Here is a 27,715-nt window from a genome sequence, read left to right on the forward strand (position 1 = left end):
TTGCCCCTGCTAAATGATTTATTATTTTATTTGCAATCACACATTTATGGCCACACTGATTTCACACGTAAATGTTGCCACAACAACAGATGCTAGTAGATGACAAGAGTGTATCAGTTCTAGTGTGAAGGACTTTTCGGATTTCACTAACATGTTCCACGGGACGTTATATTCTTGTGTGTTCTTCAATGTGCGCTTCTCCATCCGCTTCAAATGGTTCTGGTTTCCAAGACATTTAGACTTGGACAGACCAAGGTCGGAAGATCCCGGGATCTGCAACAGGACACTGAGGACGCATAAAGATCAACTGTGGCAAATTTCCAAAACAACCGTAAAATAAATTGTGTTTGCGGACAGATTCAAATAAAGATTTTTACCAGTTTGGTGAAGCGGTCATTGCAAGCGTTTCGGATCCGCTCTGCAGAGGCGGGGCTATCCAACCGGAACGGACCCGCGATGCCCGACTCGGCCCGAGCTGCACTGATGGCGTCCTTGATGGCGAAGAAAACGGAGGATGCCAGGAACAGAGGAGGCTCGCCCACAGCCTGAAAAACAAACAAACACAACACATCACTTTCTGCATCATAGGCCAGTGAGTGATTGATTTCAGTTGCATTTAATTTTTAACATCCAAACTGTCAGTGTGGCAAAACTCCACAGTAGTTGTTTCTTGTGTTCTACTAGTACTACTAGTAAAGACTAGATGTCACTAGTAGTACTCGTAACACACAGTTGTCAGCTAGTGCCCAGTTTTGCCTCACTTGTAACATGTTGTTGTTCTACTAGTGCGCTGAATTGTCTTGTGGAATAACTGGTCAAATGGGTTTCCATTGGGTGATGTGTAGCGTGCCAGTGGTGGCGGCTACCTTGGAGGCAAAGATGGCCTTGTCGTGGGCGCCATCCCGAAGCAACGACACAGTCAGCTTGCGGGGAATGTCACCGAAGGCCGGGATCTTGTAAGAACCTGGACCCCGGCTAAGAAGGACGCCCTCGGGTGAATAGTGGAGCTCCTCCAGGGTGAACAGACCCACACCCTGCATGAATGCGCCTTCCACCTCCAGACAAACAGAAAACGTTGGGGCTCCACGCACAAATAAAACACCAACATCATTTGTTGACTTTTTAACTCACTTGTCCGATGTCGATTGCAGGATTGAGGCTAACACCAACGTCCATTACAATGGTAGTGCTCAGGTTCTAAATGGAGCACAACTGTTATTTCAGGGGTTCATATTCTGTCATGCTTATATTTACCATGGTGAAACATTTTATTGTTACGCAAAAGAGAACTGGAAGAAAATCTACAGTGCTGCCTTGAGGTATGGTTTAATCTGTTCCCTGACCATGCTCGTAACTCAAATAACTCATATCTCTATTATCTGTCTTTCCCCACAGAAATTAATTGAAATGCCATTAATCTGTTCCTGACCCCCCCCTCCACACATTTTTGTAATACTTTTGAATTTTAAAAAGTAGCACTCTATCATATTGTACTTTATAAAAACACACAGTAATGCCATAATTGAATAGAATGTGAAGAATTAGATTTTTTTTTTTTGCCACATGTATTGCTTCAATTCAATGGACATTGTGGCGCTCTTTCTGGTGCGCAGACCTTGGCCACTTGGGGGCAATATAACACAAATATACTGACATACTGTACACAAAGGCGGCCCTCCGGAAGTTGCAGTAATATTAGCCGTTTTCGGACAATATATGCCTGTGAGAATTGTTCTATTGTCTGCCTACATGTGTCGTTCTACCATTTGTATTTAAATATTTTTTCCTTCAAGCAATGATTCTCAAAGTGTGGTACAAGTACCACTAGTGGTATGTGGGCTTCCTCTAGTGGTGTGTGGAAGAATCACTGAAATAAATACAGATCAAATTTACATTTAAAACATAGTGAGGATAAGCAGTGTGGAAAATGGATGGATGGATGGATGGATGGACCTAAAATACAATCAAACATATTGACATGAAGGTTGTATACATTACATTACAATACAGTACATTTTTTGCTTTTCATGTGAAGTACATTTTTATGGTATGTACATGTGCAGTTCTGTTGTATGTAACTTCTAAATATAATACATTTGAATATAATATTAAACTGTTTTAAGTTTTTATTGGGAGTAAAAAAAAAATTATTTAACTTTTCTATGCAATTCTAAGTATTTCATTTTCCAATATTTAAGCGCAGTGTCAACGTTCAAACTGCATGTTAAAGTTGCTTACAAACCTCTTGCTTTTGATGAATAGTAAGCCCTACTACGTTACTGTTTTTTTAATGTTGTTCAATATGGTGGTACATACTTTTTAGGTGGTATTTAGTGTAAAAGGTTTAACAACCACTGGCTTAAATGGTTATGAAACGGATTCTATTCATTAGCCTGCCGATGGTGTTTTGCATGGTTTGTTAGCAATAAACTGTACAGACTTATCTAAGGCAAAGCTATGTGGTTGTTTTATATGAGGGACCGTTAGGGACATTATTCAGGATGAGCTCTCACACTTACTATTCAAATGCTCGCTCTCACACACACACACACACGCATGCATTACATGCAAGTACTATATCTATAGACATCTATCGATATTTATGTCTAGATGTATATCTGCCTAGATTTATCTATCTATCTAAAGATAAATCTCCCAAGAACAAAAACATATTTTCAGGAGCATGTGTGAGCGGATTTGAGATTGATATGTGAAAGGATGTCATGTGGCATATGTTATGTCATTATGTGTCCATGGCGTTTGATGTGTGTGTATGAGAACGCAATGTGTGTGTGTGACTGGCTAGTTATAATATTTGAACATGAACTGGTTTTTGGGTATGTCAAAATAAAACATGACATTGACCAACAGACAGTAAAGTACAGTAGTAAGCCTAACTCAAGCAGCAGTGCTACACAGCAATATTACGGTGGCCCTGAAGTGCAAAACACAAAAGTAAAAAAAATACAACAGCAAATAACTAAACAGAACAGCAAATTAAAAACCATAACAAATAACTAATCACAACAACAAATAATAAAAAAACACAACAGCAATCACAACACGTAACTAAACACAACAGCAAAAGAAAAATCACAACGACATTAAGATACCGGAAGAGTAAGTACTGGTCGGGCATAAGACTCATCGCTGATTGGACGAGAGGGACGACTTGATTGGACGCTTTGACCAGGAAGTTATTCCGCGTCTGGCGTGGTTTTTGAAATGAACATTACCGGTGATTCAAACGTAGCTGCTGCTATCAAATCATATTTGGACTCGGGACATAACCTAGTCTGATTTTGTGGCTCCGCATTACATGACTACCGCGATGCTTCCTGCGCGGTCGACCCCAACAGCGTTCGAATGTACGCTGCCACCGTGTCAGGAATTGGGAGGCGAGTGCCCGGGCCGTTAACTCAGCCGCCAGCAACCTCTTTTAAGGACTGGGGAGTTGGGCTTCTTAACGTACAGCCGCACCGCCAGCCTTGCCCTCGTTACACATACATATGAGGTGAAAGTAGATAGATATGCTCAGGACTAAAACACGACATTCAAATAAGTATGCGCTCACTGACAACGCATTTAAAAAAGAGGTTGGGTCGCACAAACGGCGTCGTCCAATCAAATCGTCCCTACTGTCCAGTTAGCGATGAGTCTTATCTCCCTCACCATTACCTACCTCTTCCTGTAGGTTATTCCAATCAGCGATCAGTCTTATCCCCAACCAGTACATACCTTTCCGGTAGCTCAATGTCGTTGTGGTTTTTTTTTTTTTTCATTCTCTGTTGTGTTTAGTTACTGTTGTTTTGATTTGCTTTTGTGTTTTTTAATCTGCTGTTGTGTTTAGGTATTTGCTGTTTTTTTATTTGCTGTTGTGTTTAGTTATTTGCTGTTGTGATTAGTTATTTGTTGTGTTTTTAAATTTGCCATTGTGTTTAGTTATTTGTTGTGTTTTTTAATTTGCTGTTGTGTTAAGTTACTTGCTGTTGTGTTTTGCACTTCAGGGCCACCGTACAATATACTGTATAGTATGTACATATGTATTTATAATGTATATACAGTGCCACCATAAAGTATTCACACCCCTTCACGTTTTCCACATTTTGCTATGTTACAGACTTATTCTAAAGCTGATTTGAGGATAGTTTTCTTCTTCTTCTTTTTTAAATGAGATAAAATATCCCATAATGACAAAGTAAAAACATATTTTCATATATTTCCACTTCCAACGCTTACGGACCTTGTGAGCTCCAGTCAAACAGTCGACTTCCACTTCAGAACAGGCGACTCCATAGCTGAAATAGTTGAACAATCTGCCAGAGTTGGTTTCAAAGTCGTATCCTAGATCTGGAGTCCTGACACCGTGACACGAAACAGCCAACAGTGAAAGTGAACAATTCGAAATGGCTACAGCACAGCACACACCTCAAACACAGACCCACTTGTAAAAGCCGTTCGCACTCAGGTTAACTCTGTCCAAGTATGCTGCTTTAACCTGAAATGCAGACACAGCAACTCAATTGGGGAAAAAAATTCAGCTAAGTAATGCTCAAAATGACCCTCACCCAGTCTTCCCATGATCCTTTGGGATTTTTGTTCTTGTAGGGTTTCAGGCGCTCGTTGAGGAGCTGGCAGGCGTTTTTCACAGCAGCTCCATTGAGGTCCGAGGAGGCCGATGCAGCAGTGGGACTTGTGTTGGGGACAGTTTGGGTACTGGTCTCTGATATGTGGATCTTTGAGCAGGGAACACCAAGAACCCGGCTGGCAACCTGCAACGGTAGGATTTGTTCAAATTCAAATTCCTAAAAGCCTGTAATAACTGCACTTCCTCTCATGTCTGGAAACTACCTGGACCATCTTAGTGTGGAGTCCCTGCCCCATTTCTGTCCCACCATGAGTCAGCAGCACCGAGCCATCTGTGTATATGTGAACCAGAGCTCCGGCCTATAAAAACAATAGAAAAATCCATCAAAGCTTAGTTTAATTGTGAGCATTCATCACTGAATACATGTGCTGCCAATCTGACCATCTAGCCATCCATCCTTTTGCTATAGCGCATATATATATTCCAAATGTTTATGAAAAAAATAAAAATTGCATTTCTCTGAATGAAAAAAATTTAAAGGATATTTTTTATTTGTGGTAATATTTTTGAAAAAGTCCTATTTTTTGGATTTTTTTTTTAATATAATAATTTATTTGTATGTCTATTTTTTAGGATATTTTTATTTAAGTTGTATTTTTTTGCAAAGTAATATATATGTATTTGAAAAAGCTTTACCTTTTACCAAAAACAAAAACAAATTGAGAAAGCTGTATTTCTTTGGGATTTATATCATGGGGGAGGGGGAATGTTACAGGAATGGGACTTGAACAGGGGGGGCAAGTCCTCTTTAAAAGACACATTTTTATTTTTACATATGAATATATTTTGTCATATAATATAATAATTACGAGAATAAAAAACTTTTAAGAAAGTTTTTTGATTGTATATATGTTAGTATTTTATAAAAATGTAAAAAATATTTCTTTGGAAAGTTTTATTTTTTTAACATTTTAAACATTTTATGAGATTGAAGTTGTATTTCTCAAGAAAAGGTTTACTTTTTAAAGAACAAGTTGTCATCGTTAATTTTATAATTTTGTTTTTAAATATTTTTGGGCAAAAATTATTTTTTGTTTTTGTTGTCCTTATCAGGGTTGCAGGCGAGCTGGAGCTTATCCCAGCGACTTCGGGCAAGAGGCAAGGTACACCCTCGACTGGTCGCCAGCCAATCGCAGGGGTTAAAAACACAAACAACCATCACAATCACATTCACACCCACAGACAATTTAGAGTCTTCAATGAACCTAACGTATGTTTTTGGAATGTGGGAGGAAACCAGAGTACCTAGAAGAAGAAAAAAACAGACACACAGGGACAACATTGAAATTTCACACAGGAAGGCCGGAATCTGTATTCAGTCTCAGAGACGTGAGGCTGATGTGGTAACCTTGGGCCAATATGCTGCCTGTCAATCTGATCATCCATCCATCCATCCATTTTCTGAGCCGCTTCTCGTCACTCGGGTCGCGGGCGTGCTGGAGCCTATCCCAGCTGTCATCGGGCAGGAGGCGGGGTACACCCTGAACTGGTTGCCAGCCAATCGCAGGGCACATAGAAACAAACAACCATTCGCACTCACAGTCATGCCTACGGGCAATTTAGAGTCTCCAATTAATGCATGTTTTTGGGATGTGGGAGGAAACCGGAGTGCCCGGAGAAAACCCACGCAGGCACGGGGAGAACATGCAAACTCCACACAGGCGGGGACGGGGATTGAACCCCGCTCCTCAGAACTGTGAGGCTGACGCTCTAACCAGTCGGCCACCGTGCCGCCTCAATCTGATCAGCCTTTGTAAAATAATAACAGCACTGAGTGCCAGTGGATCATACCTGGTTAAGAAAGACGGCAGTGAAGCTGATGCCGAACTTAGTTGGTACGATGGCAAGGCCTCGTTTGGTCCATCGGTTCTGTCTGGCAGCAAGATAGCGACTTGTTTTAAGCCTGCAACGTTTGACGATAACGGCTTCTCTAAATCCTCGCTCACCTGTTATAGAGCTCCACAGCAGCTCGGCTCTGCCGGTACTGTGAGCGGGACAGGCACTCGTCCCAGCAGAGATCCAAAGTATACTGTTCCAGGACCTGGTTGAACGGTGTTAGTTCACCTCGTTGATACAGGTTGATCCGTCGAACCTGCAAGAGGACAGATAATGATTGGACGCTTCTTTCCCACAAGCTTGCCATTTTGTTTTGGAAATTCCCAGACCTCGTCGGCCGGCCGACCCAGACTCTGAGCCACGTCAGTTATCCAGTTCTCAGCAAACATCATGCCCTGGGGACCTCCGAAGCCTCTGAAGGCTGTATTAGATGGCAGGTTCGTGCGGCACAAGAAACCGCGACCGTGCACGTTTGCGATGCTGTACGAGTTCTCCATGTGGGACAGAGCGCGCTCCATGACCTCAATGACAAAGTATAATGAAGTAAACTAAATGCATCATCACTAAAATATGTGATGAGGAATACTCACTGACAGAGAGAGGTCACAGGAGTTTCCAGTATTGCTGTAGTACGACACATCCAGAGCTACCACTTTCCCGCTCTTCAGGAAGCCCACCTCGAGAGGAAGGGAAGATATAAGTGCTTCCATCATAAGGATGGGCATGTCAAACATTTTTCATTGTATTTTGCTTTGACTTGTGACTGCAAACTTGAGATACGAGCACTGTGTGCATGTGGTGGCAGTGACTCAACTCGACTCACTTACAATACATCAAAAAAGAGGCTTCAAGCTGTTTAATGCCAACCCAAGTTGAAGTTTACGCTAAAACTAAATATGAAACAAGGAGTGAACTACAAGTGTATTTAAAACAACCAGACAGCCTCCGCTAGCTTAATTTTTACACATAATGGGAAAAGCCATAGATAGTAACTAACAATGTCTATGTGTTTAACCCTTTAAACAAAGAATACAAAATAGAAAGAAACACATTTAGTCACACAGTATAATAGAACAATACTTAAGTCCACAGATGCCACCAATTGTCCTGTGTTGCTCCCACACCTTTCTACCTTATATTTTGCGTAGAATGGGTGTCTTCCTCCAGTAATCAACATGTCTTCATCTCTGTCCAACATGCACCTGACCGGTCGCCGCAGCCTGATGATCAAGCAGAAAACCAGTGTGATACGCATAAAATCCTGTATGAGAGGCAATTGATCGACGTACTTGTGTGCTGCCACGGAGACCACAGTGGAGAGTAAGGTGGTCCGACTCTCTTTTCCGCCAAAGCCTCCTCCCATCCTTTTTACGCGGACTACCACCCTATTGGCAGGAATGCCCAATGCCATGGCCACCAGAGACTGACGTGCAACCAATTAAAGTCTTGGTCAAATCACATTTTCACTAAATTCTTCCTCACCTGTGTTTCAGAGGGAGCCTGAGTGGAAACAAAGAGCTCAATTTCATCATCTTCCCCTCGAGGGACAGCCACAGTCACGTTGGTCTCCAGATAGAAATGTTCTTGACCACCGATGTGCATCTCACCTGACAGTCAGTCAGTCAGTAATGTGAGCAGCTGGATCTTACCCATTTGCAGTCACAGGCACACAATTATACCTTCCAGGATGTGGTCTGCCTGTTTAAATCCTGCCTCCAGGTCTCCCTTCTGGAGTGTTCTAATTGGCTGATAGAAGGACTTAGCGGCAATGGCTTCCTGTCAAGCAGACCAACAGCTTGAATGTAGTATTCCTTGATGCAAGGGCCTGATTTAATAAAGATTTGCTTGTGCAAAAACGGGCGCCGACTTCATTGCTCACGCAAACAGATGTGGAAGCTGATCGACTAAAAGGGCGCACCCAGGATGGCATGCGCCAATTGGGCAAAATTGCCTCACAGTTCATTTTTTTCATATTCTGGGAGTAGATGCAAATAGATAATTTAGCACTCACAATGTGAGTTCTCAAACCTGAGATGAATTGCGATGGATGATTTTGCGTCTCTAAATACCGCATCAAAACGTTAAGAGAAACTGGCACTGTTGTGCGTCAGTCAGTATGTAGGGGCTGACTTGAAGACACAAGAAGGAGTCATGCCATTTCACCAAAACTCATTTCAACTCTGCATTTCCTTGCGTCTGGGTCATTTCAGCACACTACAACAATTGGTGTTGGCCCCTCCCTGGGTCTGCTTTCCCAAGTTTTCAACACAATATTACGGTAGGATGGGTAGATACATCCAATTCCCAGGCACTTGGGACCAGTTAAATCAAACAATACAAGGCTTTTATGCAGTTGCTGGCTTCCCCAAAATTACTGAAGAGAGAGATACATTTCTTTTCTGTAACTGAGGGATATGTTTGCCTTTTCCACGATTACTTCCAATTGCATCACTTCAAATTTCATTTTTCACTTGGGGTGCTCTCCAAAATTTTCCATGGTGAAAACCATCCGAGGTGCATAAAGCGCAAAACTCTCTTTAAAAATGATGGTCTCCAGAACTTTTACACCAGTTGCCAACAGCATACGCAATCTGTTAGTGTGAGTCAACACGCAATTATGTGCCCTTTATTTTGGATCTTAGGAAATCAGACCCCATTTGTTCTAACCTGTATTGTGATGATAGGCTGCAGCTCCTCATACTGGATCCTGATGGCTTTGGCGGCTCGCTGGGCATGAACCTGTGTGTCAGCCACAACAGCACCAATGATGTGACCCACACATGTGACCTGTAATAAGGAAAGACACCTGAACAGCCAGATCATGATGCGAACCCCGCGAGTGGTTGACTAGAAAGAAACATACCTGGCCGTCAGCAAGGACAGTCTCATCATGCATTATCCCTGTGGTGTTGCTGCCAGGAATGTCGGCAGTAAAGACACAGCAAATGAATCCGGGCGAACACTCGGCTGCTGACTTGTCAATGGAGCTGTGACACAAACCCACGGTTGTGAAAAGTTGTGATTGGGAGCATTCGTGTACAGCAGCGGTCCCCAACCACTGGTATCAGGCTGTAGAGAGAGGCGGAATGAAAAATGATCCAGTCTTATTGTCTCCCATTACCCCAAGATGGGTCTAGCTCATTGAAGAGAAATAAACACAGGGCTCCCACTAATTACACCACCTACATTGTTTTGTTTTTATTTATTTCTATGCCGGTCCGTCAAAATATTGTTTTAGGTGAAACCTGTCTGAAGCGCAGAAAAAGGTTGGGGACAGCTGGTATATAGTATATTTCTGAACAAGATGCATGCATGTGAGTGAGCAGAGTCTTACAGGATGCGAGCATGTGCCTTGCTGCTGGTAATGAGCGCCAAGTACACCTCGTTCTCAAACAGTGGCATGTCATCACAGTACACTGCCTCACCCGTCGCCTGCTTCAGAGCTGAAAGGTGCATCACGGGACGGCCCACCACGTCATCAGGGTGCTGAGCCTGTGGCACCTCCTGTAGATGAAAGTGTGCATAAGTTCTTCCCTTACATACCTAATGGACAATGCCAGTTGTTGCTTGTACCTGGTAGATCTGAACGCTGGATGGCGGCTCTTGATGGTAAATCTCTGTTGCACTCAGGAAATTAGATCTGACCTCTTCCACATTCAAACCCTAATGGACGACAACCAAGTCAAGCTAAAGGGCAGCTTTTTAAAGATGACTGGCTAGATGACTGCACTGCTTGGAAACTAGTTGCCAGAGGTGGGGGACTCGAGTTACATGATTTGACTCGAGTCTGACTTAAATCTGCAATTTAAGGACTTGCTTGGCTAAAACTTATGAAAGACTTGACTTTCACTTGAGACTCGACTTCACTCGAACTACGTGACTTGTCAGTCTTGCCTGTTTACAGTTGAAAATGTGCATCTTAAATAAGATTTTGTTTTTTGAAAGAAAAGTTATTTTTTGTGAGCCAGCCAGTCCTCCCTTAAACGTCTCCAGTCGGCTCAAAATGCTGCTGCTCGCCTCCTAACTGGAGTATGTAAGTGCATAACTCCAGTCCTGGCCTTCCTCTACTGGCTGCCTCTGCAGTTTGGAATACATTGTATGATTCTTTTATTGTTTTTTTTTAAATCGCTTAATGGTCTTGCAGTGCCTTACGTCTCTGTGCTACTCCATCCCTATGCCCCTACCAGGTGCCTCAGGTCAGCTGATCAGCTGCTTCTAGAGATGTGGTTATCAAACCCTTTACACCAAGTACCTTCTTCTTCTTCATATCCTTTCGGCTTGTCCCGTTAGGGGTCGCCACAGCATGTCATCCATGTATGCCTATCTCCTGCATCTGCCTTTCTAACACCAACTGCCCTCATGTCTTCCCTCACTACACCAATCAACCTTCTCTTTGGTCTTCCTCTAGCTCTCTTGCCTTGCAGCTTCATCCTCATCATCCTTCTACCAATATACTCACTATCTCTCCTCTGGATGTGTCCAAACCATAGAACTCTGCTTTCTCTAACTGTCTCCCAAACATCTAACCTTGGCTGTCCCTCTAATGAGCTCATTTCTAATCCTATTCAACCTGGTCATTCGTAGAGCGAACCTCAACCGCTTCATTTCTGCCACCTCCAGCTCTGCTTCCTGTTGTCTCTTCAGTACCACCGTCTCTAATGCGTACATCATGGCTGGCCTCACCACTGTTTTATAAACTATGCCCTTCATCCGAGCAGAGACCTTTTCTGTCACATAAAACACCTGACACCTTCCTCCACCCGTTCCAACCTACTCACCATTCTCTGAACTGTTGACCTGAAGTATTTAAAGTCCTCCACCCATGCTATCTCTTTTCCCTGTAGCCTCCCTCTTCCCCCACCACCCCTCTCATTCATGCACATATATTCTGTCTTACTTCAGTAAATCTTCATTCCTCTCCTTTTCAGTGCATGCCTCCACCTTTCTAACTGTTCCTTCACTTGCTCCCTGCTTTCACTGCAGATCACAATGTCATCTGCGAAAATCATGGTCCATGGGGATTCCAGTCAGCCTATCCATTGCCACTGCAAACAGGAAGGGGCTCAGGGCTGATACCTGATGCAGTCCCACCTCCACCTTAAATTATTCTGTCATACCTACATCATACCTCACCACTGTTCTGCTGACCTCATACATGTCCTGTATTATTCTAACATACTCATCTTCCACTCCAGACTTCTGCATGCAGTGAGACAGTTCCTCTCTGGGTACTCTGTCTTGGGCTCTCTCTAGATCTACAAAAACACAATGTAGCTCCTTCTGACCCTCTCTGGACTTTTTCATCAAGATCCTCAAGGCAAATAATGCATCTGTGGTACTCTTTCTCGGCATGAAACCATACTGTTGCTCGCAAATACATCTGTCCTGAGTCTAGCCTCCACTACTCTTTCCCAAAACTTCATTGTGTGGCTCATCAAATGTATTCCTCTTTAGTTCCCAGAGCTCTGCATATCACACTTGTTTTTCCAAATGGGCACCAGCACACTTTTCCTCCATTCCTCAGGAATTTTCTCACCCAATAGAATTCTGTTGAACAAGCTGGTCAAAAACTCCACAGCCACCTCTCCTAGATGCTTCCATACCTCCACAGGTATGTCATCAGGACCAACTGCCTTTCCATTTTTCATCCTCTTTCTAACTTACCCCTTATTAATCATTGCCACTTCCCGGTCCACCACACTTGCGTCTTCTACTCTTCCTTCGCTCTCATTTTCCTCATTCATCAACTCCTCACAGTATTCTTTCCATCTATCCAGCACACTACTCGCAACAGTAAGCACATTTCCATCCCTATCCTTAATCACCCTAACCTGCTGCACATCCTTCCCATCTCTATCCCTATGTCTGGCCAACCTGTATAGATCTTTTTCTCCTTCTTTAGTGTCCAACCTGGCATACATGTCATAATATGGCTCTTTTTTGGCCTTTGCCACCTCTATCTTTGACCTACATCGCATCTCAATGTATTGCTTTCTCCTCTCCTCGCTCCTCTGTGTCCCACTTCTTAGCTAACCTCTTTCCTTGTATGATTTCCTGTACTTTGAGTTTCCACCACCAAGTCTCCCTTTCCTACCAGAAGATACAAGTACTCTCCTGCCTGTCTCTCTGATCACCTTGGCTGTAGTGGTCCAGTCTTCTGGAAGCTCCTCCTGTCCACCAAGAGCCTGTCTCACCGCTTCTCGAAAAGCCGCACAACACTCTTCCTTTCTCAACTTCAGCCACATGGTTCTTTGCTCTGCCTTTGTCTTCCTAATCTTCCTCCCCACCACCAGACTCATCTTACACACCACCATCCTATGCTGTCTAGCCACACTCTCCCCTACCACTACTTTACAGTCAGTAACCTCCTTCAGATAACATCGTCTGCACAAAATGTAATCCACCTGGGTGGAAAACGAGGCAGATGTTTTATTCCTAAAGAGTATATTTATTTATATTTTAAGCCACTGTAACATTATGCACAGTTTCAACATCATCACTGTGCTTAAATACATGCAGCAAATAAAAAAACTATACTTAAACAATGATTCGGTTAAAATGTCTTGCACATAAGTTAAATATAAATTTTACCTAAATAAATGTTTGAAAACAAAGAGTTCTAAAAGAGTTCTAAAAGATTAAAGTGTTGTACTAAAAAATACAACTGAAATGCACTTAACAAATGTACTATACTGGATTATTTAACCCTAACCCACAAGGTTTACAATTCAAAGATACGGGACACAACAACTGCGACATCTGTCTCTATAAAACTCACAAAGACAGGAAAACTACGTTAATGCCAAATTTAGCTAACTGGTAGCTGGTCAAACATGAACTAATGACGGTCATGCATTTATTTGACAAGACAAAGTTATACAACAACAATACGGAGACTGGTTTGAGACCATTTAAAAAAAAAGGCTAATGTGCAAAGATATGCTGTTACTTAGAAAGGTTGTATGACTTGATTTAGGATTTGCCTAACCCAATGGACTCGACTCGATTTGTTTGAAATTTAGTGGGGGCTCAACTTGATTTGCTTGATTTTTGCCACAATTACTTGTGTCTTGCTTGAAAGGTTAAGACTTGAGAATTACTTGTGACTTGCACATATGTGGCTTACTCATACTTCTTGTTAGTACAGCTAACTAAACCAATTGCAGATAATGTGCACATTTATGCTGCAACTGAGCGACTGAGATTGTATGACCTGATCAATGATATGCTTCCCCAAGTAATGACTTCAGTCAGTTTGCTTGAAATGTAGAGAGGACTTGACTTGCTTGATTGTTGCCATGTTAACTTGAGACCTACTCTAGAATTGCAGGTTAAGACTTAAGACTTGAGATTTGTGAGTGATTCTCACCTCTGCTAGTTGCATCTGCTAAGTGGTACATTGGTTACCTGTCCTCCGAGCTTCTGCAGCACTGTCAGGTAGAACTTGTAGAATAGGCTGAGGGTAAGAGTTCGCCGGTATGTCACCATGCCCCCTGGCACAGAGGGATCGAGGGTCAACTCCTCCGCCAATGAGGAGCATGCTTCTTCCAGCAACTTCTCCCCCCAGCATCTGGAAGACATCAGAGGGCATTACATTATCTTTTCCTTCCTGATGTATTTTCTCTTCTCTACATTGATTACCTTCCCAACAGTTTATTTGCTGTGTTTTTTGCAAGCACTGTGGTCGGTGCCATTCCGCCATAGCTTAGCCTCAGATCCTCCACAACACATGTACCGGGTGTGAAAGTGACACTCATTGCTGCCGTGACAATGCTGATGTCGTCCTCTCGGCGAGGTGACTGTTTGAAGGCTGATACAAACTGTTCCTAGGGAGAGAAAACAGAAACATTAGCAAGAGAAGTACTTGGGGAACGACAGGAATGATGACTGGGTGACTGACTGTTGCTATGTGACAGAGTGCTTTTTTTTCCCTAAATACATTTCTGAGTCTACTTTTTTACTTTCACTTAAATACAGGAGCTGAATCAGTCCTACTTTTACCGGTCTTTTAATTACACATGTATCTATACTTCCTTTTAGGTATGTGTTAGAACACCTCTGCTAGGTGATCAATTGTTGCGTCATTACTTGATCGATAAAATTCAGACTGTAGCGACCGGGTGACAGAAAGCTAAGCAGGTAGCTGTTGTCATGCATCTACCTTCCTGCTGTAGGGGATCTCGATGGACAGCAGGATTTCTTGTGGACGCAGCATAGTCCTCCTGTAACCCACAAAGAACGTGTCGTCCATCTGAACCACACGGCTGCTATCTAATGAGCAGAAAGAGAGGAAAGGTCACAGGATAGGCTGCAGTATAAAGTATTTGTCAACTGCCCAGAACATGAATATTGAAAGCTGTTTAAGCATTTGTTCCTTAGCCTTGATAGCCAGTCTAAAGTCTACTGTATTTATTGCTATGCTTTTTGTCCTCACTCGTAGAACGAATATGTCTTGCTAGTAAAGTTTTTTCCACTACTGTATGACTTTTCTGCGCACTAGTGAAATGACTTGGAACCACACTAGTAGAACTACATGTTACAAATGAGGCAAATATGTCCACTAGTTGACATCTGCGTAATACTGGACTACTAGTTAAGCGGTTAGGTTTAACTAGTTAGTTAGTTAACTTGTAGAAATTGATAATGTCACCAGTTGTACAAGTAACATGCAGTTGCCAACTAGTGTACAGTTTTGTCTTACAACATGTAGCTGTTCTACTAGTGGACCCTAGTCATTCTACAAACCCCAATTCAAATGAAGTTGAGACATTGTGTAAAATGTAAATAAAAATAGAGTACAATGATTTGAAAATCCTTTTCAACCGATATTTAATTGAATACACTACAATGACAAGATATTTAACGTTCAAACTGATGACATTATTGTATTTTTGTAAATATTCACTCCTTTTATAATGTGATGCCTGTAACACATTTCCAAAAACATGAAGTCATTTCAATAATGCCATGTTCAGCTTGATCTCTTGCCGATTTGCATGTGCGCCTTACCTTTGTCCATCAGTGTGAGTTTGCAGCTGGCTGCCATAAAAACAGGATTCAGGTCTGATATGGGGCTGGCAGTCATGATGTTTCCACCAACAGCCTGAAATGCATCAAACACACTTTAGATTCATGTTGGGAAAAGTGCCTGGAAAGGTTAGTCCAGAAAGGGCTCAGCAAGCTGGATGTGGCTCTTTTATTTCTCTGCTGCTGTCTCTCTCTGGCTTTTGAAAATAAATGAGTATTTAATACAAATGTATTTTAGTCAGTCACTGATGGTGTAGTGGTACACTCGCCTGACTTTGGTGCGGGCAGCGTGGGTTCAGTTGCCACTCAGTGACGGTGTGAATGTGAGTGCGAATGGTTGTCCGTGTCTATATGTGCCCTGCGACTGACTGGCGACCAGTTCAGGGTGTAGTCCGCCTTTCGCCCGAAGTCAGCTGGGATAGGCTCCAGCGTCCCGTGACCCTAACCAGGATAAGCGGTGTTGAAAATGGATGGATGAATGGATGTATTTTAGTCTGAGTTTTTTAAAATATATATATAATTTAAAATTTGATTCATTCATCTTGGGCCCCATGCAATGCACATGGGCAGCACGGTGGACGACATGGGTTTTCTCCGGGTACTCCGGTTTCCTCCCACATTCCAAAAACATTCACGGAAGGTTAATTGAAGACTCTAAATTGCCCATAGGTGTGAATGTGAGTGTGAATGGTTGTTTGTTTCTATGTGCCCTGCGATTGGCTGGCGAACAGTTCAGGGTGTACCCTGCCTCTCACCCGCAGTCAGCTGGCATACGCTCCAACACACCCGTGACCCTAGTGAGGATCAAGCGGTATAGAAAATGGAGGAATGGATGGATATAATGCACATGCCAGAAATGGCCACTGTATGGATGTACAGGTACAGCTCAATTAATTTGAATATGGTAGATAAATCTATTTATTGTAGTCCTCATACTCAGAGATTCATTAAACATTCGGGAAAACACTTTTCAGAGGACAAATTCCTGCCTAATTTCTACATTAAAAATCATTTTCATTGTTTTTTGATTGTTTGTTAAAATTCTAGTTTCTAGTGATGGTGAATTTTGACTTGCTGTATGCTCTAATTATAAAATATTATACATATATATATCAAAAAAGAAATTCATGAAATATTTCATTCGATGTATCGTGCAGCTCTATAAGTTTTACTTTTTGAATTGAAATACCGAACTATATTAAGCTTTTGACACTATTCTAATTTATTGAGCTATACCTGTATAACCTTTTGTTATATTGCTGTGTTTTATTTTGGGGTGTAAAAAGAGGTTGGAATATTTTATGGTTGCCGACCCGTGGGCTAGTCCTATCCCGCAACTGGTCGCTTGCACTCACCGCAACATTGCGTATCTGCTGACCCGCAAACCACCGCAACTGCTCCAGGACGGCGATGAAGACTTGGGTCATGTAAGGCGGGAGTGCTTCCACAGCCTCCTTCAGTACCTCACCCACTTGGGTGAGAGTGCACGCTGCGCCAAACACAATACCTGCAAGCATGTTTTCAAGCACTGTCACTCAGCCACTCTTATGAGTTGAGTCATGATCTGCATTAGTAGTCACCCTCATAAGTGTGTGTCACTCTGTGGAGTTCAGGGATGAAGGCTGGTGCCAGAATGACTGGGTACAACATGTTTTTGAACTTTACTTCTATACCTACACACACACACACACACACACACACACACATAGTGAGCAGGTGGTTGAGCTACTACGTGTGTGTGTTTGTGTGCATGGGAGTTAAACACGCACCCACTTCAGTGTTTCCCACCACCACTCGGGCATCAGGATGCTTAAATTTCAGATCGAGAAATTCCTCCAAGTTGGCAGGCTGCAGCCACACTGCCCTGTCGCTGCGGAAGTGCAGTGAGCAAGTCTTCTGACTTTTGCTCAGGGACTAGACGGGACAAAAGCATAGACACGTAAAAGCAGAGGTGGCAAAAGTACTCACACTTTGTATAAAATGACCTGGGTGAAAGTATAATTGCTGATACAACTTCACTTAAGTAAAATTAAAAAAGCACAGGCTCTGAAATGTACTTAAGTAAAAATGTAAAATTAGAAATGTATTGTACAACGTAGCAGTCATGACTGACATCGTGCTTGTGTGCCCGTGAGTGAACGAAAAATTATCGACACATCGACAGTCAAGCCTTTTCTTTTTGACGTTTTTTTCTCGGGCACCATGGTCTCTTGCAGATCAAGTTAGAAGCACAAAATGGGGCCAGAGAGGGCTGATTTTTCCCCCCCACAGATCATTTTAATCAAAAACTACTGTCAGGTCATTATTATTGTTTTAACATCCATCCATCCATTTTCCGTACCACTTATCCTCATTAGGGTCACGGACGTGCTATCCCAGCTATCTTTGGGCGAGAGGCAAGATGCACCCGGAACTGGTCGCCAGCCAATCGCAGGCAGTTTCAACATATATGACCTAATGTGATTTTTTTTTTTTTTTCTCAAATTGGAAACTTCCCCTTGAAGTACATTTCATAGTCTGTCCTTTTTTACTGTTATTTAAGCAAATGAGTTAAATTAATATATCCAGCCTTTTTTTTTTTTATCTGTAGTTCTACTTAACTACAGAGTGTAGATTTGCCACCTCTGGGTGTGCGATGTGCAGGTGTACGTATGTATTTGTTTGTCACCATCAGCTCTGGAGGGAAGATGACCTCCTGAGTTGGGTCAAGCGGCGCAAAGTCAGCAGCGTTGAACAGCCTCTGGGCCAACTGAAAATGTACTACGCTGTTACTCCACCTGCAACAACGGCGCATCTTTACAGTGCGACACACTTACGTCCACATCCGCCTCCTTCTCCTCCGCTTTCCTATTTGTCATACAGCAGCCGTTTTCCCGTCCCTTCCCTCCACAGCATCCGCTCTCCTAAAAAGGCATCCAACATTGAGTGATTCACAGACTATTATAAGGTCTAATCCGGTGATTTCCAATAAGAGATCATCAAGTGTACCAAGGGCAATTATCCAATTTCACTTAATCAGTTCCAAAATTATTTTTTGACTACAAATCATATACGTGTTCATCTATCTATGACAGCATATAGTGACAGCCAAAACAATTAAATGCTACATGGAAGAGGGTACAATTCATCTGCGTAACCACCTTTTGTGACAATTATGTTTGGTGGTCTGCTGTGAGTTTTGTTCTCATGTAATTTACAGTGGTGCCTTGAGATACACGTGAGCCGACTTACGAGTTTTTCGAGATACAACAAGCCATTGCTTGGCCTTTTTTTTTTTTTACTTTGACTTGCAAGCCAAATTCTATATGAGCGCCGTCTAAAGTGAATTCAACTCACTTCACAACAAGCAGCAGTTTACAGGTAGAATCATTCCTGAGAAAAGAGGTTTAAAACTGTTTATTGTCAGGGCTGCTGCCTCAGCATCCTGAACTATGCCCTGTGTGTTTTGTGTGTCTATGTACAGGTGGGAAGAGACAAATTGGGGCCGAGACCAGCTGCAACGCATCATCATCATCAGCGGTGTACCTTAACAGTCCAGTACCAGTCTCGAACTCCACCTCGTCACCAGATCGACGTAAGTAGTCACGCTGTCAGTTGCATCTAGCTCGGGTTTCTTGTTGCAGAGAACGCTGAATCCTAAGTGGTACTTTTTGCTTCTTAAATCTACACGCGTGCCTCCTCGCCTGCACATCTACCTGTTGTTATCATCACCTGGCCAAGACATCACACCGAGACATTGCTGTCTGCCAGAATTCCAGATCCCCTGGTCACTTGTTGAGCTCAATAAACTCTCTGAACTCTGACCTGCCTTACCCATATCTGCTCTTGGGTCCCCTCCTGCACCGCGAAACCTAACATTTATTGCCACTCCCAGTTGAAATTTACTGTCAAACTAAACAACCACACAACGTTGCCTTCTGCTAGTTTAATTCTAACACGCAACGCAAAATGTGATAGAAGGGCTAATATCCATCCATCCATTTTCTGAGCCGCTTCTCCTCACTAGGGTCGCGGGCGTGCTGGAGCCTATCCCAGCTATCATCGGGCAGGAGGCGGGTACACCCTGAACTGGTTGCCAGCCAATCGCAGGGCACATACAAACAAACAACATTCGCACTCACATTCACACCTACGGGCAATTTAGAGTCCCCAATTAATGCATGTTTTTGGGATGTGGGAGGAAACCGGAGTGCCCGGAGAAAACCCACGCAGGCACGGGGAGAACATGCAAACTCCACACAGGCGGGACCGGGGATTGAACCCCGCTCCTCAGAACTGTGAGACTGACGCTCTAACCAGTCGGCCACCGTGCCGCGAAGGGCTAATAAGCAGCATCAAACTAAGTTCGGTTTACATTCGGTAGACAGACAAGAACACGGAACAAAGGACATTAGACATCTAAAACTGAGTGAAACAGGCAGGTAGGGGTACAGTGGCGGGGGCAGAGCCCTGGGACAGGGGTACTAGTATGGGGGAAGATCCCTATAGTTTCTGGTGGATGGTGTCCACTTTGGCCTGGAATAAATCCAGGAAACTGGAACAGAGGTTGAAGGAAGCTGAGGGGTGGAGGGAAGTGGGGGGACGGAGTAGCCAATTTATGTTGGAGAACAGCAGCTTGGGGTGGTTTTGCTGGTTATTGAGGAGAATTGAGTGGTAGTGGGTCTTGGCACGTGGTCCTTGAAGCCCTCAAGGTGGACAGTGAGGCCAATTCTTTTGGAGAGTCGCTCAAGGCGCACTTCATTGTGCAGAGTTCAGGGGAAAACCAGCGAGCGGGGAGGGAGAAGGAAGGAGGTGTGTCTTGAGTTTGGATTCAAAAAGGGTTAATGCCTCTATGTTTCGGAGGTCAGGTGATAGTGAGTTCCAAAGATGGGGGGCAGAGCAACTAAAGGTGGTGGAGTCCACATGAATCATGAAATCACCAAGTGTGGATGGGACAGAGGGTAGACAGTGGTGAGAAGCTCAGATAACTCAGAAATACAGTAAAGATGGTAGATGGTTTGGGAGGGCGCTAAATGAGGACAACCTGGAGTTTTTGTGGGGGAGGCTGGAATGAATTAATGGCATTTCCATTCATTTCAATGGGGGTCAGTGTTTTGAGTTACGAGTGTGGTCATGGAATGAATTAAACACATATCTCAAGGAGCCACTTCATGTCCCTTGGCTAAATAAAGGTTGGAAAAAAGTGGTCTAATCTGACTGTTTCTCACCACAGTAAGGGTCTTGTAGGCCTCCAGGATGGGCCGATATCCGGTGCAGCGACAAAGGTTTCCTGAAAAATGAGTACTTCGTTGAAATTATCCACAGAATACACGCCTTACAATTACAAATCCCATAATTATATATGTATAGGCCATTTAATACCATTTGTAGACAATAGGCGCCAGGCATGGCTTTACGTTAACACCGGCCAGCTATCCAAATGCGGGTGGATTTCAGCAGTGGCTAGTAACATTGCCTCTCCCACCTGCCACTTTGGTAGGTTGACTTTAATGTGAACTGTGGCATACTGTGTCATGCGTCTTCATGGGTCATGCGTCCTCCACATGTGAGCGACAACGAGGCAGGTCATTAATCACAACACAAAACTCACTTATGGTGCTTTGATAAACAAACCAACAGTTAGTGAACAATGATCAAATAAACGGGCTGAATGAACACACATAATGTCTACTACTACTACTACTGGGAATCATTAACATCAATCATCAACAATAAATAAGTCATTCTTAGCAACTATTCACACAATTCCACTCGGCATGCTGAGAGCTTTAGCATCAACTTCCTCGACACTCCATATATTTAATTGTAGTTTTCTCAAACGGCATCTGAAATTATGAACCAGGCTTTTTTAACTAGTGGCCCGTTTGAATTTTGATATGCCTGCCAGACTATTATGTTAATTTGATGTAATGTGTGTATTTGCTTTTTTTTTTTTTTTGTCCTGTTCAGCTGTTAGGTCAAGCAGAATGGAGGATCTGTTTCCCTTTTATGCCAGAACAGTTTTATTGTGTCACAGTGGAGTGTTTAAGCTGCTGCTGTGGTTTCTTAGTATTATAATGAATATTTATTGAGAATCAGAGTCAATCAGTCCGACAGAACAAGGTTTCTAAAGGGGAGAGAGAAAAGAAAACAACAAAACACAAAGCACTATCTGTAAACAAGATGAGGAAAGTAAATCATTATATATCAAGAACAAGGATACATTAGATATGAGTGTTGTATAGGGCAGTAGTGCTTACATCCTGTAGTGGAAGGACAGAACAAGATAAGATTTATAATCGTGCGGACGGCAACCGCGGTGACGTCACTGTGGCTGTCCCGAGCGTAGTTTGCCTTTATATTCGAGCGCAACCCACACGCGCAGTTTTGAAAATGGACTGCAGTTCTCCTAGGACACCGCGGGAGTATAAAGAGGCCTTAAGAAGAAGCATGCGGGACAAGGGTCGCGAACCTGGCTGTACAACTGAAGTGTGATAGGAGTGGCTATGTAAATTAGAAACATCTATAGGACCAGAGTGTGAGTGAGGGGATACCCAAAAAACTTTCATATTCATGAGTTATTTGTTGCGATGAGTGAGTGGCCCCAAACCCGGCGAAAAGGTCCCAGGGGTTTGTGCCTGCGTCAGTCATTTCGCTTGCACAATGACTGACAGAAGTTGCCTGTAATTGCTGAGCCTGTACCGCGGAGGCTGAGGACCCCAACCAATCAATCGGGCCCACCCGAGAACAGCCCGGTGGACGGGACACGTCCCACACCTAGGGACCCAGGACGGTCCGCCGGCCCCGCTGGGCCGCCACGAAAACCGGCCACTCGGAGGAGGCCGCAGGGACTCAATGGCCCGCCCCCCAAACACCCCACGCGAAGAAGAAGTCTGATATGTATGGTAGTTCTTGTAGCGTTAAACATTTATGTAGTCTTGTTTTGGGTATGCACTGGGGTCATTTACGTTTAAAACGGTTGTATAAATATTGTTCCTTAATCTAGCCATAATCATATTAAGCATAATTATCCAACAACAATATTGTGACTCATGAAAATACTGTGTTGCCAGTAACTAGCCCTAGTGGCCGGTGAGCAAAAAAGGTAAGGTAAAGTCTTGGTGCCAGGATACATCCAGGTGACAGATAAGTCATTGACTACTACTGACCTAGACTCCTGTACAGTACTGCGTATGTGACGTCATGGTGAAATGTCCTATAAGTTCTCTACCTTGGAAGGCCTCTTCCACGTCAGCCATTTTGGGGGTGGGGTTGTTTCTCAGCAGTGCGTACATGGACATGACGATACCCGGAGTGCAGAAACCGCACTGCGATCCGTGACCCTTCGCAATTCGCTCCTGAATGAAACACAACGACTAGTCTTTAAATGTTTGTAGGAAACGGTCGATTTCATTTCATAGCACTTTTATTGGAACTTCTGCAAATCTTAATTGTGGCTCTGTTCTTCAGTTTGAATGGTGATTTCACCATAATTGTGGTGAAGTCACTTTACATGTAATGACAGTATGGCAAGCATTTATTCGATATACTACTAGTGCGCTAAATTTTCCATGTACTACATAGTACTCTCTTTGTCCAGGATATTGCCAAAGCAAGACAATTCAGCACACTATTAGAAAAACTCAGGTGCACTAGTAGAAAGACTACATCTTACTCGTGATGTTTTTTCCACAACTGCTTGACATTTTTGCGCAAGGGTAGAGCGACTAGGACTAATACAACTGGGGTGCACTAGAACAACCACATGGGGAAAGGAGGCAAAACGAAGCACTAGTTGACAACTGCATGCTATTAGTACTACTTTGGACATTATACAATTATACTAGTTAACATTAACATTTCACTAGTAATCTGCATAGTGTGCATGTAGTTATTCTACTAGTGCACCATAGTCATTCTGCCAGTGCACAGGAGTTGTTCTAATACTGCACAGAAATGTTATACAGTAGGAGAAGGCAGTGGAGAAAACGGCAGTTGTAAGTCACAGTCGTTCTACTAGTGGGCTCTACTTGCTCTACTAGTACACCCTAGTCATTCTACCACTGAGCAGAAATGTCACCGTAGTGGAAGGCAGTAGTGGAAAAAAATGATACTAGTACAGCATAGTCATTCCACGAGCGGGCTCTACTTCTTCTACTAGTACACCTTAGTCATTCTACCACTGAGCAGAAATGTCAACAGTAGTGGGAAGAAATTATACTAGTACAGCATAATCGTTCCACTAGCGGGCTCTTCTACTAGTATGCACTAGTCATTCTACCAGTGAGCAGAAATGTCATACAGTAGTGGAAGGAAGACATGAGTAAAACAGTCATTCTACTAGTCCACTCTAGTCATTCTACGAGTGTTCACTAGTCTTTCTACTAAGTGTGCTGAATTGTCATCATACAGTGATGGGAAAACCAGTAAGACTGTTATTCTACTGGCACATACTAGTTGTTCTACCAGTGTGCAGAAATGTCATACAGTAGTCTATTGCAGTAGTGGAAAAAAATGTCTCGAGGACAAAGAGCATACTAGCACATTAACAATTCAGCGTACTTGTAGGATATCGAATAAGTGGTCAAACGGCTTTCCATATGACGGGACAGTTTTTGGATCTTTTACCTGTACGGGATGCAGCTGCCTCGCAACACTTCCGATTCCTTCCACGGTAGTCACAGAAACCAGATGCAAGGAGCAGATCGGGGCAAGGCAGGCGTTCACGGCATAATGACTGAGCGGAGCTAAGGACTCATTGTCTGTGTAACAATATTTCGTGGAATGAACCAATTTCAGATGGCAACATGTGACTGCGGCGTGGCAGGATACAGCAGCTTTTGCGCGTGAGGTTGGTATTTGGACAGCATCACTGTGCACGCTCCACAGCCACCTTCGGCACAACCGAGCTTGGTCCCTGGAAGGCCCACTGAGAGAAAACACATCCAAATACACATACTATACAGTACATGGCACATAAAGTCTTCAAAGGGTCATGCGACAACAATTGATTCATGTTGTGTCTGAGTGTGACTTATTGATTCCAGGGTGAAGGGAGAAGCTTGTGTGTGACCAAATAAGGGACAAATTAGTTCTACTGAAATGGTAAAACATCTGCAACGGACCCGGTCGCCAGAGCACTTTCGCAATTTACACAATTTTGCCAAGTAACTCAACACAGACAGGCTAATGATTAGCCACTTAACAGCCAGTGCTATCCTGAGCCAGCACAGCCACCTCTACACTCTCATTCGCTGACTCCAAGTTCACTCAACAGGCCAGGCCCACCTTTTGAAGTGACAAACATACAAAGTCACAGATACTAAGGTGCAGAACATAAGTATGGCAGCCGCAAGTGGACAAAATAATACTTAAATCTTACATGTATCTTTTACATTGGTATTATGTATAAAGTATTGGGATATCTATATAAATAATAACATCAAGATGTTTGTTACTACTGTATCTGTACTTTCTACCCCTTTGTCAAATTACTTTTTTTTCTCCAACCTCTGAATGATGACGCAACATAAAGGAGTCGTAACTAGGGGAGAGCTTAAGTCAACCGTGTTTGAGATCTTGATTGTTTGAAATCTTGGTGTCTTATATAAGGCGGAAAATATAGGAAGAGCAGCGACATGGAGGAACCTGAACCAGGGAGTATTAAAGAAAATGACGCAATAGATTCAGAGAGGCAAGACATTCTCCATGCATGGATGTATTTAAGAGAAATGTTTGATGTTTTCAGCTCTAAGAATTATACATGGTAAATGTGCTGTCTTGTGCCAGCCTAAAAAAAAAAAAAAAAAAAGTCTTCATCTAATGTGAAAAAACATACAGGTTAGGTGTATTTTTTTCCGTTGTTATCATTAGCTAATTTAGCATTTTTTGTTCGTCAGTTCAGGGGAGCATAAAAGCCATCCTACCTAATTAGGCCTTGTTGCATGAACTTATGAAGCATGCTCGGATGAGAGGCGAAGCGTCTTCTAAGACAAACAGAACAGTCCAGGTGCGATCGAGTCAAGAGAATGAAATGACCTGGATGAAGAAGAATCTTCACCGGCATAAAAGCCTGAGCCAACTAGGGGTTTAACGGATTAGTTCACTCGTGTTTCATTTACTACTCTGTATCAACGTTTAAAGCTCGATAAGGCATCTCGCCTTCCAAGCAACTATTTTACAGATTACTTTTGACTCGCCCCTCTGCTGCCACTGCCAGACGATAACGCTCTGTGAAGCAGCGTAATGTGTGGAATTATTTTGACAAAAAAATTAGGCCATCCTCAAAGAACAAATGAAATAGAAACAGTGAAAAAGAGAAATTCTTCATTTTTGGGGGGGGGGGGCATGGCTCAATCGGCCAGCGGGTTGAAGAGAAACGTGCCACTAATTACAACTACATTTAGCATAATTGTGAGTTGTATTTTTAATCATTTGATTTTATTTGTTTCTATGCCTCTCAGTTGAAATATGTCTCTTCGTGAAACCGGTCCGTGGCGCAAAAAGGTTGGGATCGACTGTTACCTGCTGAAAAAATATCAGTGACAATCGATTAATTGACTTGGACTCGAATTGTATCACTTTATAATCGATCCACAAAATATTCTTTAGTCGTTCAACTCCTAGAGCCAACAATGTTTGTCGTTGCACCAAGTTAACAAAATGGGTGTTGTATAAAATTGACAGTAAAATTTAATACTACTTTTGTACTTATATTGCAGAGAATGTACTCGAATCAGTACTTCTACTTTAACCATTCTTTTCTTACACTAGTATCTGTAATTCTACTTAAGCACAGAGTGTGAGTAGGCTACTTTTGCTACCTCTGGTATGATTTTGAGTGAGTATGTGTGTGCTTGTGTGTGCTTGCATCTGTGCATGTGTGTGTCTGTGTGCGAGAGACGTACGCGTCCTCCTCAGATAGGTGAGCAAGGTCATTTCAGGATCGGCATTTGTCTCCACGACCTGCACGACAAAAAAAAAAAAAAAAAACACTTCTGCTTCACTGCATCTGCATATCAATAAATCATCTTGTTATCAAGTTGCGGAAGTAACACATTGGCTCCACGTGATGAAATAAAATACAAGGCGTGATTATTTTGAACAGATGTTCCATGCCAAAATATGAGCAGTTATTCATTTACAACTGCAAGCCTATGTGCAAACCACACTCTCGCTTGCTCTTGAAAACATTGCCGTCTCATTTATGGTTTTCAGCAAACATCATTCACTCAAGTGACGAGTAGACCATCACAGATTATAAAACCTTCTCCAAAGAAATAATAAAAAAGGATCTTAAGAATCCATAACCTGTTAACATTGACTTTTGAGTACATTTTTCAATGCACTAGATGTGTGTAATGTAATTCTTGTGGGTCTATTTGGAAATACTGTGACTAATGCACTTTGTTAGTGAGAAATGTCATATATGTGTGAATAATGTCATTCATGCGTGTTATATAGGCGTATACAGTTTGTTGCTACTGTCAACTTCATCTCTCGACACTTTTATTAATTTGCAGATGGAAGTTAGCCTCAAAGCTATAATCTGGTACAGAACATCTCTTGAGTTTGTTTTCTGTACATGGTCCCTGACAAATAAATAAATAAACTATCCATCCCATCCATTCTTAATGCCGCTTATCATGTTCAGGTTCGCAGGGTGCTGGAGCTTTTACCACCCGACTTTTGGCGAAAGGCGGACCACACCCTGAACTGGACGCCAGCCAGTCGCAGGGCAAATAAATAAACTAAACATCCAAAATATTAATCATCCATTTTAATTGTTGCAATTAATGTTCAAGTAAAATGACTGACATTTTTACCTTTTTCCCATTAACGAAGAAGACGAGGTCGTCAGACGATGACCCAGCACAGTTCATTCGGTCCCCCATGTTTGTGTCCAGTTCTCTCATGTTCTGAAACCTCTCCGTTACCTTCAGAGTCTTTAATGATTCCAGGCGTCAGCTGTCCAAAGACAGTGTGCGGTATTAGCCCCGCCCCCTGCAATAAGCCAACAACTTTCAACTTTATTTGTCGCATACTCAGTTATACAGGTATGACCAGTAGTGAAATGCTTTCGCATCGTTCTAGTGTATAAATAAGAGAACAAAATGAAAATGACCCAATTAAGCAATATCCACATAGTGTACATCAACCAGTGCAGTTTAATGTGTTTGTGTGTGGGCGCATTAGGGAGTGGATTTGGCACAGTGAAAAGGGGCG

At 42.8% G+C, this 27,715-nt stretch overlaps 1 protein-coding gene across 2 annotated transcripts; it reads right to left on the minus strand.

The window, feature by feature from the left end:
• Nucleotides 1-27,601, minus strand: xdh (xanthine dehydrogenase). 2 transcript variants are annotated; one of them, XM_061787330.1, is made up of 35 exons: nucleotides 27,316-27,580; nucleotides 26,398-26,455; nucleotides 24,323-24,419; nucleotides 24,119-24,227; nucleotides 22,722-22,848; nucleotides 20,719-20,780; nucleotides 18,328-18,414; nucleotides 18,180-18,260; nucleotides 17,281-17,425; nucleotides 17,092-17,184; nucleotides 16,867-17,018; nucleotides 15,494-15,587; nucleotides 14,646-14,755; nucleotides 14,126-14,310; nucleotides 13,892-14,054; nucleotides 10,058-10,147; nucleotides 9,819-9,988; nucleotides 9,348-9,471; nucleotides 9,152-9,271; nucleotides 8,164-8,260; nucleotides 7,967-8,091; nucleotides 7,774-7,907; nucleotides 7,617-7,704; nucleotides 7,075-7,161; nucleotides 6,814-7,005; nucleotides 6,595-6,740; nucleotides 6,440-6,521; nucleotides 4,852-4,947; nucleotides 4,569-4,772; nucleotides 4,446-4,498; nucleotides 4,244-4,358; nucleotides 1,132-1,197; nucleotides 867-1,055; nucleotides 378-545; nucleotides 1-286 (listed from the first exon to the last, which is right to left on the minus strand). In XM_061787330.1, the coding sequence occupies exons 1-35, from the start codon at nucleotides 27,403-27,405 to the stop codon at nucleotides 236-238; spliced, it is 4,050 nt and encodes a 1,349-aa protein (XP_061643314.1). In that variant the 5' UTR covers nucleotides 27,406-27,580; the 3' UTR covers nucleotides 1-235. The 2 variants fall into 2 exon arrangements, with proteins under 2 accessions (XP_061643314.1, XP_061643324.1); XM_061787340.1 differs by lacking the exons at nucleotides 1-286; nucleotides 378-545; nucleotides 867-1,055; nucleotides 1,132-1,197 and having other exon boundaries at nucleotides 4,429-4,498; nucleotides 27,316-27,601.
• Nucleotides 27,602-27,715: the final 114 nt, after the last annotated feature.

Source organism: Phyllopteryx taeniolatus, chromosome 1 (assembly GCF_024500385.1).
Source record: "Phyllopteryx taeniolatus isolate TA_2022b chromosome 1, UOR_Ptae_1.2, whole genome shotgun sequence".
Taxonomy (NCBI): Eukaryota; Metazoa; Chordata; class Actinopteri; order Syngnathiformes; family Syngnathidae; genus Phyllopteryx; species Phyllopteryx taeniolatus.